Here is a 13,823-nt window from a genome sequence, read left to right as displayed (position 1 = left end):
TTTCATGACACGATGAAATGACATTAATAGCATTACATCAGGAAGGCAAATGCATATTACTATTACATTTAAAAACCCCCAACTGACCTACTGTCTACATTGGATTTAACATTTAATATTTATTTTAAATAATGCCCCAGCATTTATCTCCTGGGTGACACTCAGCCATCTCCTGGAGAGTCATTTCTAATTCCTGGAGACTCTAGGGCAATTCTGCAGGGTTGGCAACCCTACACTTCGGGGACTGGAAGTGGTTCGGGGGCTGGAGCACATCACTTGGGAGGAGAGGCTGAGGAAACTGGGCTTATTTAGCCTGGAAAAGAGAAAACTGAGGTTTAAGACTGAATAGCAGCCTTCGACTCCCTGCAGGGCGGCTGCAAAGAGCATGGAGCTGGACCGTTCCCGGTGGGGGCAGACGACAGGACAAGGAGCAACGGGCTCAAGTTGCAGGGGAAATTTCATAGATTTCATCGACATTGGAGCTGGAAGGGACCTCGGAGGATCATCGAGCCCAGCCCCTGCCCAAAGGGCAAGCAGTCACCCGGGGTGACAGGATCCCAGCAAGACAAATGTCCAGTTGGCCCTTGAAGGAGTCCAGGGTAGGTGCTTGCACCACCACTTTAGGCTGCATCATAGGAAAAACTCTCTCACTAGCAGGGTGGCGAAGCACCGGGACAAGGAGCAATGGTCTCCAGTAGCACCAAGGGACATTGAGGCTGGATCACAGGAAAAACTCTCTCACGAGGAGGCTGCACAGGGAGGTGCTGGATGCCGGGCTGGCCGGGACAGCGGGTTGCGCTCCCTCCCCCCGCCCCGGAGTCCACCGCGCACTTACAGTTTCCAAGCCGCGCGCGCGCGCGTGTGAGTGTGTGTGTGAGTGTGTCACAGCTGGGGGGGGGGGGGGGGTCCCGGGGCAGCAGGTGGAGGCGGGCCCCTCTCCCGGCGGCCGCGCTCTGCCGCGCCGGGGGAGGCGGCGCCTGGCGGGCGGGCGCTGCGCTGCAGGCGCTCGGCTCCATGGGGGCGCGGGCTCCGCTGCCGCTGCTGCTGCTGCTGCTGCTGCCGCCCGTAAGTGCCGCCCGGGGCTGAGGGGAGCTCCGGGCCCCTGCCCCTGCCCCTGCCCCACTCTGCCGCCGCCCTGGCGCGGCCGGCAGAGCGGGGAGAGCCGCCAAGCAGGGGCTGAGTCTCCAGACTGGATGGTCCGTAGGTCCCTTCATAGCCCTAACGGCCGTGAGCAACGGCAGCGAAGCCAGGGGCCAGGCCGGTTTGGCTTAGACAGGAGCCGGGCTTACGACAACTTGCTGACCGGGGCATCGGCTGGGAAGGGGGCGCTGCACAGAAGGCCCCGGGGTGTCGGGGGGCCCTAAGCTGACCAGGAGCCAGGAGTTGTTGCGAGGACGGCTAATGGCATCCTGGGCCGCACCGGTAGTCGATGGAGGACAGTGAGTCTTGCCCTCTGTTCAGCCCGGGGGAGGCCACACCTGGAGGCCTGTGTCCAGTTTTGGGCCCCCCACTGCAGAGAGGATGCGGGCAAATTGGAGAGAGTCCGGCGGAGGGCAGTGGAAATGGTTGGGGGGCTGGGGGACAGGACCGGTGAGGAGAGGCTGGGGAAATGGGCTTATTTAGCCTGCAGAAGAGAAGAGCGAGGGGGGTTGAATAGCAGGTTTCAGCTCCCTGCAGGGGGGTTGCAAAGAGGACGGAGCTGGGCTGTTCTCGGTGGGGGCGGACGACAGAACAAGGAGCGATGGGCTCAAGTTGCAGCAAGGGAAATTTAGGTTCGATATTAGGAAAAACTTTCTTACTAGGCGTGCAGAAAAGCCCTGGAACAGAGCGGTTTTATGATCTGCAGCCTTAGAGGTTTTTAAGACCCGTCTAGACAAACGTTGGCTGGGATGATGTAGCTGGGGCTGGTCCTGCTTTGAGCAGGGGGTTGCACTGGGTGTGACCTCCTGAGGTCCCTTCCAGCCCTCGTTTTCTCCGAGTCTGTGACTCTGTGACTCTGAACTTGTTGCTGTCAGGTGTGGAGGAAGCTGAGAGTTTAGCCAGATTCGCAAAGGCATTGGACACGTTCTTGGAGGAAAGAGGCATCCATAGCTATCGAGCACGCAAGTGAAGGATGCAGGCTCCAAATGCGAACTTCCTAGACATTAAATGCTGGAGGCTGCAAAGGAGACAAGAACAGTGGGGGGAAAAAAACATGGCCAGACCCAGTTCGCTCCCCCTTTCAGCACCTGCTCTCTGCCTCTGTATGACAGAGGCTTATTTGTTACTTTTAAGAGGTCGTGGGCCATTGCCCATTAGGAAGAATTATCAGCTTCCCTTAGGAAAGGAGGCCACTGAGAAAGTAGCAACTAATTTCTTGGGACAAAACAAAGGCAAAACAGGGACGGGAGTGATGGTCAGCGATTCAGGACGATGGCACCGAAGGGGAGGTGGCACTGAGCACAGCACATCGGGCAGTCTGTGTGACGCTGGTCTATTTGCCATGCATCGGGACCATGGGTCTTATGCCCCCAGAGCAACAGTTATTGCTCGATGTCAATAGAAGTGGCTGCTGGGTACGTGCTAATTGAATCGGGGACAAATAAAAAGAAAACAGGTCTGGGAGTGAAGGTCAGAGATTCAAAGTGAATGCAGCAAGAGGGGCACAGAGCATGGTACATTGGACAGTACGTGTGACACAGGTTGTTGGGCAAGATGGACCTGAGTCTGACCCAGTAAATGGCAGTCCTGTTCTTGTGCCTTAAGTCCCAGGTGCTAATAGATATGAACCTCCATGCCACGAAGGAAAGAGCAGTGCGAGAGGGATGCTTTAACCACAGTGGTCTGGAAATGATGTGAGAGGCAAGGCTTTCTTAGGGCTAGCACTTTTCTTGGGCCCAGTCTACCGCTGGGATGCAGTGAGACAAGGTTTTGAAGGGAAGGGCCCCTCCTACCTATTCAGATAAAACCAGCTCTAGAGCTGGGACATGGTTTCAAGTCCTCGTGGTTGCTGCTTGGCTGTTTTCGTAGCTGGACAGCCATTTTTATGGTTGCATCTATACTTGGGAATTGTGGCCAGTGTACATGCATTGCTTGATTCATCAGTGAATGCCCAAAGATGTTCTTCCCTCTGTCAACCTCTTCCCTTCATTGTGCAAGAGGCAATGATGTCTTAGGGTGATATCTTTTATTGCACCAACACTGTAGTTGGGATAAAGTGAAAGAAGCTTTTGAATGTAAGACATTTGTCCCCAGGTCTCTGATTATAGGAGTTAAGCCCAGCATAGGGGAGGGGTTGAGAGAAACTGAATTCCACCCCCATGTTCCCTCTTTTGATGGGCCTTCATCTCCCGGTGCTCAGCTTCATTTCTTTTGCTAATTGTGTGCCTGCCATCTCTGAGAAGGTCTCTCTGTCCCTCCCCTGCGCTGTGCTGCACTTGCTGTGCTTGGCTTCCTATAATCAGAGACCTGAGGAAGAATGTCTTGCATTAAAAGCTCATCTTACTTCATCCCGATGACATTGTTGGATCAATAAAAGATAGCACCCTAAGACATCCTTGCCTTTTGTACAATGAAGGAAAGAGGCTGACTGCACTGCTATGGGCTCAAAATCACTTCTGATCACTCTTCTCTGCTCTACCATGTGCTACCGGGTGAGGGATTGCTTTCATTTCCCTGCCGAGTTGAACACAAGCCAGTGTTTCCATCTGTGATGCAGCTTTCCCCCCCACAAGAGCGGGTGGGTGCTGGCTGGTGTGCTCTGTGCAATGTCCCTTTCCGGATCCCAGCCTGCAACTTCACTCCCTTCCCTGGTTTCTTATGATTTGTCCCCAGAAATCTGTTGCTATGATCTTAGTGGCCTCCCTTCTTGAGGGGTTGTATAGATTTCCTTGGTGGAGATTGGCCCACAATCCCCCTGAGCAGAGCAAAAGGCCTAAAGAAGGGCATTTGATGCCTGAGAGTTTTGATGCCTGGGAGTTTGCTTGACATCTTTCCCAATGAATCCATGCAACACAATAAAAGGCATGTGAAAATAAAAGTTTCTTTAGTGTGGTCCCCTTTTGTAATCAAGTAATTATCCAAGGTTAGTAACCAAGGAGCTGTCCCCTGTAGTATCTTTAGTAACCCTCCCAGCTGCAAAAACACAGCTACATCCCTGGGATGGTGTAGCCCGGGATGAACCTCCCTGGAGCAGGAGGCTGGGCTGGTGTAACCCATTGGCAGACCTCCGGATGGCCCTTTTGGTGGCATTATTTTTCTGGCCAAAGGCAAAACCAGCCAGACAGCACCAAGCAGTCCCATGTCACTGTGAGATTAGCTCCCGGGGGAATGAAGTTTGTGCCACAAACAACACCCACTTGCACGCAGTCTGATTTGAGCCACCTCCACCTCTGAGCACAGCCTCCTCCAGGGGACAGACATAAAGTATAATCACTTTATCCAGTTACCATCCTGAAAGGAGTGATCGAAAAGCTTCACGCCGTCTGGATTGGCAATTGAGCGTAATAAGACCTGATCATCTAAGCAATTGCTTTCTCTTCAATACAGTTAGTGAGTGTGTTTGGAGTAGTAATAAGTACCGCAGAAAGCTTCAACTCAGCATCTTTTTCCATGATACCTGGTTGTGGAGAATGTGCTTAGTGGGCAGGTTGCTTTGTAGTAACAGGAGTCAGCAAACAGCCTTTGCAAAATGAACTTAATGAACCCTTCTAACTGTTTCCTCAGGAGTTTTCCCCTGGGCGATATTTAAAGCATCATGATTATTTATTAAATATAATTAGCATCTGGTTCCACCAAATGTCTTGCTGGATAGATTCAGGAACTGGATTGCCAAGTCTCATCCTTGGATTAAAATAACTTCGCCAGCCTACTCCCTTCCTCACCCTCAAGTCACGCTCCATGTGTGCGTGCGTGCATGTGTGTTTTAAGTGAGATTCATATGCCAAACTTTGCAACTTAAGACTGAAACTCATGGGCTCTGCTGTGATTTTCTATGGTGGTCCCTACAGTGGCAAATTAATTAAATAATGCTCGCTCGGTCTACCAGTCTCCTAGGATCCATGTAATCATTATTTTAAGAAAAAATGTCGGTAGTTTCTTTCCTCTTGCTTTCTCCCTCTTTTTTAATTGAAATGTTCAGGCGAGGGGGGAAGTGTACGTATGGAACAAAAAGCAAACGGTGGAATAATGATCACCTCTAAAGAGCTTTGCTACCAAAGAGACAATATTCTCCCTTTCCCAGCATCTCTGCACCCACCGTGTTCATTCTGAAACCAGGAAGCCAGGCTTTCCATCACCATGCTGCAAGCTTAGAGAACCATATACCTTATAAAGATTTAAAAACTGAAAAAATAGTAACGATGAACAACTTGAAGACCATGAGATGTGGAAGGCTGCTCTTTTGAAGCCTTCTCTGGTTTCTGTGTAGAAATCATTGGAGAAAGATAGTAGGAACAGAGAATGAAATGGATGAATTAGCATATCGTTAGCCCCACTGAGATGCTGGGACCAGTGACTGACCATAATGATATCATTTTAAATCCGTTGGATGTTGCTGTTTTGCCAGATCTCCCTCATCTTCACGCAGCCTTTTAACATGTCAGGTTGGTCCATTTATTTGGAGAGAAGTTACGTGCGTGTTTTCGTAAAATTGGCCTATTAATATATACAGAGAGAGCAAGCTTAATCCTTAAATTAGGATGGGCAGTGCTGCTTCAAAATAAGGAATAAGTCATTATAATTTATATACTTTTAATATAATGATACTTAATCTACAGTGGGTGCATCTATACATGCACTTTACTATTGAGTTGACTAATTAGGCCTACAGTAAAGTGTCACAGTTTACACGTGCACTGGTATTAGGGCTCATTAAACTAATTAACTCCATTGTAGGATAGTACTGTCGGAAATGGTAATATCCTATGGCAGAGTCATTTGCTGTGTTGAAACACATGTGTAAGCAGTGACCGGGCAGGGGCCAGACTCCTGCCTGCCACCTAACCACATGGCTCCACAGTATGAGCACCCTTGTGCCCCAACCAGCCCCCTCTGCCACCCGGACCTCGGGGCTGACCCCCTGTGCCCACTGCCAGCCCAGGACTGCTCCACCCTGGCTCAAATCACTGCTGTCCCAGGCACACGTTGAGATGCTGCACCTGGGAGCAGTTTACTCGAGCGTGAACTGCACTGGAGTTTATTTGAATTGCCTTAATTGCACATGTAGATGCACCCAGGGTTTGTAGCATTTTATTCCTCCGTGAATAATGTGAATCATCATCTCTGTTTCACAAAGGGAGAAGCCACAGCACAGAGAGATTGGGTCCAACATCTTCAAACTTTGGCCCAGCTCCAGCAAAGCTCTGGTTAAATGTTTGAGTTGTTCCACTGAGGTCAGTAGGGCTGTTCATGTTTGTGGAAGGAAGCTTAGGGCCTCCTTACACATCTAAATGCAGTGCCAAGATGTCCAGAGGTCTATGAGAGCTGTCCTATGAGAACTGTGGGTTTTCTGCATGTCTGAAAGGAGACCTCTTTCCTGGAGAAATGTTGGCTTCAAATGACCTGTCTGATCTCACACTGACAGCTATGAATGCAACCCACTTCCCTATTCTTATTTTTTCTAACTAATTTTCTTATATATGAAGTACTTGAAATAGTTATGTGCAAACGCCATGAAAAGAACAACAAAAATGGCACAAATAAATCCTTCTGACATTTTAAACTGTAAAACCTTCATAGAGCTCATGCACTGGGGGGGGGGGAGGGCTGCATTTAAAATTCAAACAAAAAAAAAAGTTTTGATATAAATTATACACTCTCCTGTAACTGAAAAATGGCCAGAGCAATTTGGACACTATCAGCTTCATGACGATAGTTTAAAAATATTCTTGGGCTGCGACTTTGCCAAATTTCAATCCAGGTGTGAGTTAATGTAAAATAAGTGTCTTATAATGAGAATGCTGGCAACCGCTTAACTGCCATTGCTATAAAGTTTTGGCAGGGTTTTAATTGGAAACCATAGTGCAGCAATTACTGTGCATTCAAAGAAAACTATTTTAAGCTGGAAGAATTGGGTATGTAAATCCATCAGTAGCTCTGCAAAGGAATGTTCTGGGGAGATTCAGAGGTAGCTTTAGTGAAGGAGAAAGTCACTTTAGTTTTTGTCCTTGTCAAGGCCAACACATTACTATTTCTTTGGGGATTACTGACGAACCCCTTCAACTCTGAGGCCTCAGTACTGCAACCTTGTCTTTAAGCCCATCAGCAGCCGCACCAAAGGTCACTGAAGCTCCACAGAGCACAACCGACGTCTTCAGGCTCACACATTTGACCACACTCATTGTGTATTTACTCTTCTTATGGCTAGGAGAGAGTAGTTATATACATGTGCATCGAAGCAAAGGTGGTTGCTCTAAAATGAACTCTCTGATGTTCCTGAATTATCATCCTTGTATTAGCCCCCTGATCTACTCAAAATCTGTTTATTTGAAATGGCTATCAACTTTAGGGAAAAAATCACCTTTTTAACCTGTAGATCATATAACCTGAAGATATTTGAGACATATAATAAGAAAGACACTTTTTACTATGTCTGTAACTTGCTTGCTTTTTGCATCCCTGCCCTGAATTTGCCTAGTGAAAATAAGCTAAAATTTATTCTTATATCTTGTAAGTTCTTGGCAAATGTCTTGTATGCTGGTGCGATGCTGCCATTTTTGGGCTGCGATACAGTAGAGGGGTGCTTTTTAGGGGGGAAAACCCTGTTTCCTGATAATTCAGCTTGATTCTCAATATTACTTAAGGAATTGGAGCTGTCCAGCTACCCCCATGACAACTTCCTTAGTCATTCCTCATAGTCAGTGCTTTATATCTTCAGAGTACTGCATCAGTGAGGACTCTTCACCTTTTTTTTTCTTTTGTAAGTGCTCCATATTCAGCCATAGGAAGCATGTGTTTTTTGTTTAGTTTTTTTATCCTTCCACACATGAAAATGTAACTAATTTCTGGTTCTTTGACATCTGCTATTCGAACTAGGGTCAGGGAACAGTTTTCATCTTTGAAATCACGGAGTGAAAAAAATGGTATGATAATGTGATCAGATGGGGCCTAAGTTTATGAGAATTCAGTTTTCAGTTTCTGAAGGTGGGGGTGAGTGATTATTAGAAAAGTTTGCTGTCTTGTGAAAAGGGTTGGTTGAGCATAGGATACTTCTTCTGTGGATAAATTGATTAGCAAGCCTGAAGATATTTGAGAGGGAATTTGGATCCTACTTTATTAAGCAGCAGCCCTGCTGCTTTCTATGACTTTCACAAAGTCCATGTTACTTTACACCAGGGCGGGCAAAATGTGGCCCCTGGCTGCTTATAACATGGCCCTTAATGGCTTGCCAAAACTCAGTAAGTGGCCTTCCACCTGACATAATTGCCCGCCCCTGTTTTAGACATTCATATGTTCTGTTCATTGGTGAATCAAACGTAAAGAGGTGTGCTCTGTGCCGAAGGTGCTGGGGCTTGTGAACATCCTGCTTTTGGAAGTGAGTTCCAGGTGTGTGTGTCAGTTATTGAGGCACTACTTCTCATCCTTGAGATTCGCTGTCCTATTGTAGAGCAAACTCTATGGAAACCTTGTCAACCTGTAATAGCTGACTGTGTTTGTTATGGAGCTGTTTATGTTTTTGCTAAAGAAAAAAAAAAGGCCTTTTGCATTTTGAATGCTGCAGGGTACTTGGACAGCACCGTGTAAATAGTCTAGAAAACCAAACTAATTAAAAGTATATAAAGTTCAGAGTAGTCCTGATTGAATTATTCCCACTCCTTCTGCTTGGGTGTGCAGGGAAAGTAAATAGCAATGCAGATGGAGATTAAAACATGTTTGTTGTCCCCTCTGCAATTGTCATCTCCCATACTGGCAATAGTAGCTAAATGTGCTGGAGAGCTGGAGTGGAGCCACCTGCCTCTGAGGGCTGTGTTGTCATTTCTCTCACTGTTACTTAAGTGGTTGGAACGGGGGAGATGTGAATAAGGGGTTCCTGCATGGCATTGTTTGTTGTGGGGGTTGTTGGAAGGATAGTTGGCCTGATGACAGCTAATACTGCAGAACAACCTGGCTTCCAAATTTGTGCTAAACTGCATGTCAGTCCCAATAATGGCAAAGAAAGGGAAGTCAAATGATGCCCCTGGACAGGCTGCCCATGAAGGTCAAACCCAGGATTGAAAAGAATGTGTCTTGCTCCTTCACCAAAAGCATCAGGCCCATCTCAGTAGCAGACTTGGAAAGCTCTTTCAGGGTTAAGCCAAAGCAGGTGGGGCAAAAGCTGACATTGTTCCACTGTGTATGTAACCCACGTTATACCAGTGATTTCACATGGACTAGATTCAGTGCTGCGCTTGTAGAGGGGAGAGCGTGGATATAGACTGCGGGAGAGCATGCATGTAGACTGTTCACTTTCTGGATTGCAGTCCCCAGTACATTTATCACTTACCTTAATCACATCTGCATAAATCTCACTGCTTTCAGTAGGATTGAAGCCCATGCTCAAAAATCAGCATGGATTTGTGTGATTTTTTTAATATCTAGAGTTAAGTATGTGCTTCATAGCTTTACTTGAATTATAGCCCTACTGAAGATCCACCTAATTCAGGCGGATTCCCTTATTCTGTGCTGTCCTCCAGAATGGGAGCATACAGGGTGGGTTGTAAGATTGTGCAATAGTGGGCACATCAACATGAGATGCTATGGCACCGTAGCAACGAGCTGCTGCACCGTCGCTTGTTGCTAGGGCGCCATAGCGTTGCCAGGCATGAACCATGACAGTGATGCTTCTGCTTCGTAGCAATGGGCTCATGCACCGTAGCTCATTGCTATGGCTCCAAAGTGTTTCCAGGCATGAACCATGACAGCGATGCTACTGCACCGTAGTAATGAGCTATGGTGCAGTAGCTTCTGAAAATAACCATGCGGGGACAGGACTGCACAGTAATGCCAGTACTGAGCAGTCATTTAGTCAAGCAAGTACTAAATGATTGCACAGTAACAAGTGCACAGTTGATCACTTGTGTAGATGTGGCCAGTGTCTCTGAGATTGCTTCCAGGCCGCTAGCGGGCAGCAGCATCTTGTCTAGCTGTGTGGTTTGATTTGGGTGCACATCTGTGCCAGGGAGCTGGAAGAGCAGGGGCATAGATGGAAAAAGAAAGTCGGGAGATTTTCTTGAGAGAATTTGTGGAATTCTGTTTTTCAAGGTATCTTCGGAGGGCTTACTGGCCCAGGGAACTAATGCACTTCCTTTGCCTGCCTATGGTTAAGCAGGACATTGGCCAGTACAACCGAACTGCCACCTTCCCAAAGAATGCAGCTGTCTGGACAAAGTGAGCGGGCTATATCGAGAAAGTTTGGAGGTGCTCACAAGCTGGACTGAGGATTTTTAGCATGACCATGTGAAGGGTAGCAATGGACTTGCTTGTGCTCGTTCAGTAAAAGAAAACAGGTGCTTCCTGGTGGTGAACTGGAATCCTTCCTGGCCTGTTGCCTATGGCACGGACAAAGCTTTCTCTCCCGTTATCTGATTTGGGCTGTTCTTTCTTGGTCTTCGGCGTGAAGTCTCATCTGTTTTCCTTTCTGGGCACCAGTCTTCCTTTTCTCCTCCCATTTTGCAGATTCTTTCTGCTGGCCAGTAGGATGCTGCCCTTGTGTTAAGAGCAGCCATAAGGGGTGGCTTAACCTGCACCGATCAGCATCGGTTACAGAGGCATTCCAGTTAATAACTCACGTGCTTTTTTTTTTAAGGCATTTACAGTGAAACCGCATTAGACTTTGCCAAAACATCCAGATGAAGTGGGACCCCAATCGTTCTGTTGTAATGGAGGCAGGGTATCAGTTTAATTCAGGGGTATATAGGGATTGGCTTTGCCTTTGCTGCGTTGTGCCCTTGGACTAATTGTGTTTTCAGAGGGAAGTCAGTCACGTCTGCTTGCTGAACCCAAGCTTCTCTGGACATACGCTAACACATTTCACGTTTGATTTGCTTTGAACAACTCCTTTGTGATTATGTTCACCTGTTGTGCACTTCAGAAAATAGCTGTGACTTTTAGTTAAGTGAACATTTGATCTCCTTGTTGATACGGTGCGACCAAAGAGCTTAGCATGAATAAGGTTAAAAAGCGGCCGTTGAGTCAGGAGGATTTCTTAAATTAATTTCTTTTTAGTTGGTTTATTTACCAGAAATGCTGTCCTGAGTTCTGTCTGGCTCCTGCAACGTACCAAGTAAAAGCTTGCTGCGTACTACAGTGAAACCTCTGGGGGATGTGAAAATAAATGATGAACCCACTTCTGAAGTTGCTGTCCTCCCGGAAGTCAGATTCCAGCTAAGGGGATTTCTGTATATGGAATAAACACAGCCAGGGAATGCTCCATGGAAAAGCATCAGCTGATTAATTAAAACATATGTTACAAATGGTTCACAGCTGTCTCCCAGTTATCACTGGACTGCCTGGAGAACCCGATTCTTAACGTGCATCTATACGTGCGCTTTACTGGTGCGTCGACTAATTAGCTCCGCAGTAAAGTGTCACAGTCTACATGTGCACCGGGATTGGGGCTCATGAAACTAATTAACTCCACTGTAGGGTAGTACAGTCGGAGATGGAAGGACTGAAGGAACGTTGGGGGCTGCTGGGGGCATGAAGGACATAAGGTAGGGGTGGAAGTAAAGGGCTTTTATATGAATGACTTTGACTTTGGCCATCTTTGACCAGCCTACTGTTCCATAGAGCAGAGCCCGCTCTCCCCTGAAATGGAGAAGTTTAGAAAGAAACTTGGGGAGGAAACAAAGACGTCCCAGCCAGTGAAAGATAAAGAAACAGCCTTGTCTCAGTTCACGACAGGCCCAGAGCACCTTTGAATTAAAGAGCCTTGTTATCCCAGTATTCCCTGTGGGCATTCTCTCTGAATTGCAGCACCAGAAAGTGAAACCAGAGCTTAGCAATAAGGGCTGCCTGGTAAAATGGCAGTCACACAGGTCCTTTCTTAAGAGTCAAGGTCTAAAGCCACATAAAAGTATTGCATCTGTAAGAGGTCAGTCTATCCTGTTTCACCAAAGAAATACACTGTAGAGCTACAGAGGGCTTGATAAGATGGAGATTGGTTTCCCTCTTGTGTGCTTCTAACCCTACAGAATCACGGTGGCTTATTTTTTTCCGCATAGTATACAATTTAAACTGGCCTTATGTGTAAGTACTGCTGGCTGCTGCTGTGGTTGCAGAGGATGCTCTGTGACCCTGACCTTCCTACTTTCCCTGTGGGATAGTTATGCTTAAGTGATAGGCCTGAAAACTCAGTGGGGATGCATAGGGGGTGCACGCAGGTGCACATGCACCCTCTGAGAGTGCTGGTGCACCCCCTAACAGCCAGCGTTCCCCACTTAGGTGATGGGCAGGGGGGCCAGGCAAGAGTGCTGGTGCCCCCTCTGAGAGTGCCAGCCGGGGGGTGGGGGTGCAAGGAGAAGTGATCCCCATGATCACACTGACCGACTGGGGTGGGCAGGGTTCCCCCACAGCTGATTGCGCCACCCCATAAGTGTCAGCAGTGTGCCCAGGAATGTCCCCCTGCCCTGGTTGGCATGATTGGTTCTCCCCCTGGTCGTTGAATGACCCCTGGGGGGGCAAGTGCCCCCCCCCCAACTCAGGCACCAGTTGCCCATGCAAGAACTCCACTGATTTTAGAGGAGAATCCTGGCACTGAACTCACCAGCTCTGTGTCTTGCAGTGGCTTTTCTAACAAGGGTAAAAAAGACTTGACCAGCTTGGGAACTGTGTGACCACCAGATGTTGTGCAGTGAGACAGATGGCCTTTTCAACAAGAGCTGACTTTTACTGGTCAGCTGGAATATAGTGTTTTATTGACCTGCATGGGTGACTGGTGCCGCCTTAGTAAAGGGGGTCCCCTGCGGGTGATCCTGCAGACCGAAGGGGGTCCCCCGAAGGCGATCTTGTGGACTGGTGGGGGCAGTCCCCTGCAGGCGATCCCGTGATGGCTGATTGTGGTTGCTTCTCGAAGCAAGTGCCATCTGATCGCTGCAGCCGCTCCCAGAAGTGGCCGCAGCCACTCCTGGAAGCGACTGCAGCAATCACAGCGATCACTTGCAGGGGGGGCACCGGCGCTCCCGCCTGCCTCCCCTGCCTATCACCTGAGCAACGAGTGTGGCTGGTTAGGGGTGCCCCGGCGCTCTCAGGGGGTGCCCCTATGCATCACCACTGTTGACCTGTGCTTTGTAAGAAAACACATGGCTTAGTTTGTCCAAACTGACAGTGTTGCATGCTGCTTTAGTATAATGTTACCAGGGAATTGGAGTAGATGACCTCCTGAGGTCCCTTCCAACCCTAATTTTCTATGGTTTCTAGGATTTCTACTTCTTCCTTTGGAATTGATGGCCAAGTTCTTATTACCGCTTTCCCACACCTTATTTATTTTCATAGTTTCATAGTAGCTAGAGTCGGATGCCCTGCTGACCCCTGATCATACGAGTGGCCCTCCTCTGGACTCTTTCCATATTGTCCATGTCCCTCTTGAAGTGTGGCGCCCAGAACTGGACGCAGTACTCCAGCTGCGGCCTGACCAGTGCCGCATAGAGGGGGAGGATCACCTCCCTGGACCTGCTCGAGATGCATCTGTGGATGCATGACAGGGTACGATTGGCCTTCTTGACTGCCTCCCCACACTGCCGGCCCATGTTCATCGTGGAGTCAATGACGACTCCAAGATCCTTTTCCGTCTCCGTGCTGGCAAGAGGGGAGTTCCCCAACCTGTAAGTGTGGTGCCGGTTCTTCCTCCCCATGTGCAACACCTTGCA

The 13,823-nt window shown here is 48.2% G+C and overlaps 1 protein-coding gene across 1 annotated transcript in view; it reads left to right on the top strand.

Annotated features, from left to right (window-relative positions):
- The first annotated feature begins 975 nt into the window (after positions 1-975).
- The window catches only part of CRHR2 (corticotropin releasing hormone receptor 2), a 245,018-nt gene continuing 232,170 nt past the window's right edge, over positions 976-13,823 (top strand). The window contains exon 1 of the mRNA XM_090047826.1: positions 976-1,065. Coding sequence (XP_089903952.1) covers positions 1,015-1,065 — 51 coding nt within the window. The 5' untranslated portion in view covers positions 976-1,014. The remainder of the gene's footprint in view (positions 1,066-13,823) is intronic.

This window comes from Crocodylus siamensis, chromosome 5 (genome assembly GCF_052110815.1).
Source record: "Crocodylus siamensis isolate JL-2025a chromosome 5, ASM5211081v1, whole genome shotgun sequence".
Taxonomy (NCBI): domain Eukaryota; kingdom Metazoa; phylum Chordata; order Crocodylia; family Crocodylidae; genus Crocodylus; species Crocodylus siamensis.
Note: the sequence above shows the minus strand (reverse complement) of the source record. Positions and strands in the feature narration are given on the sequence as shown.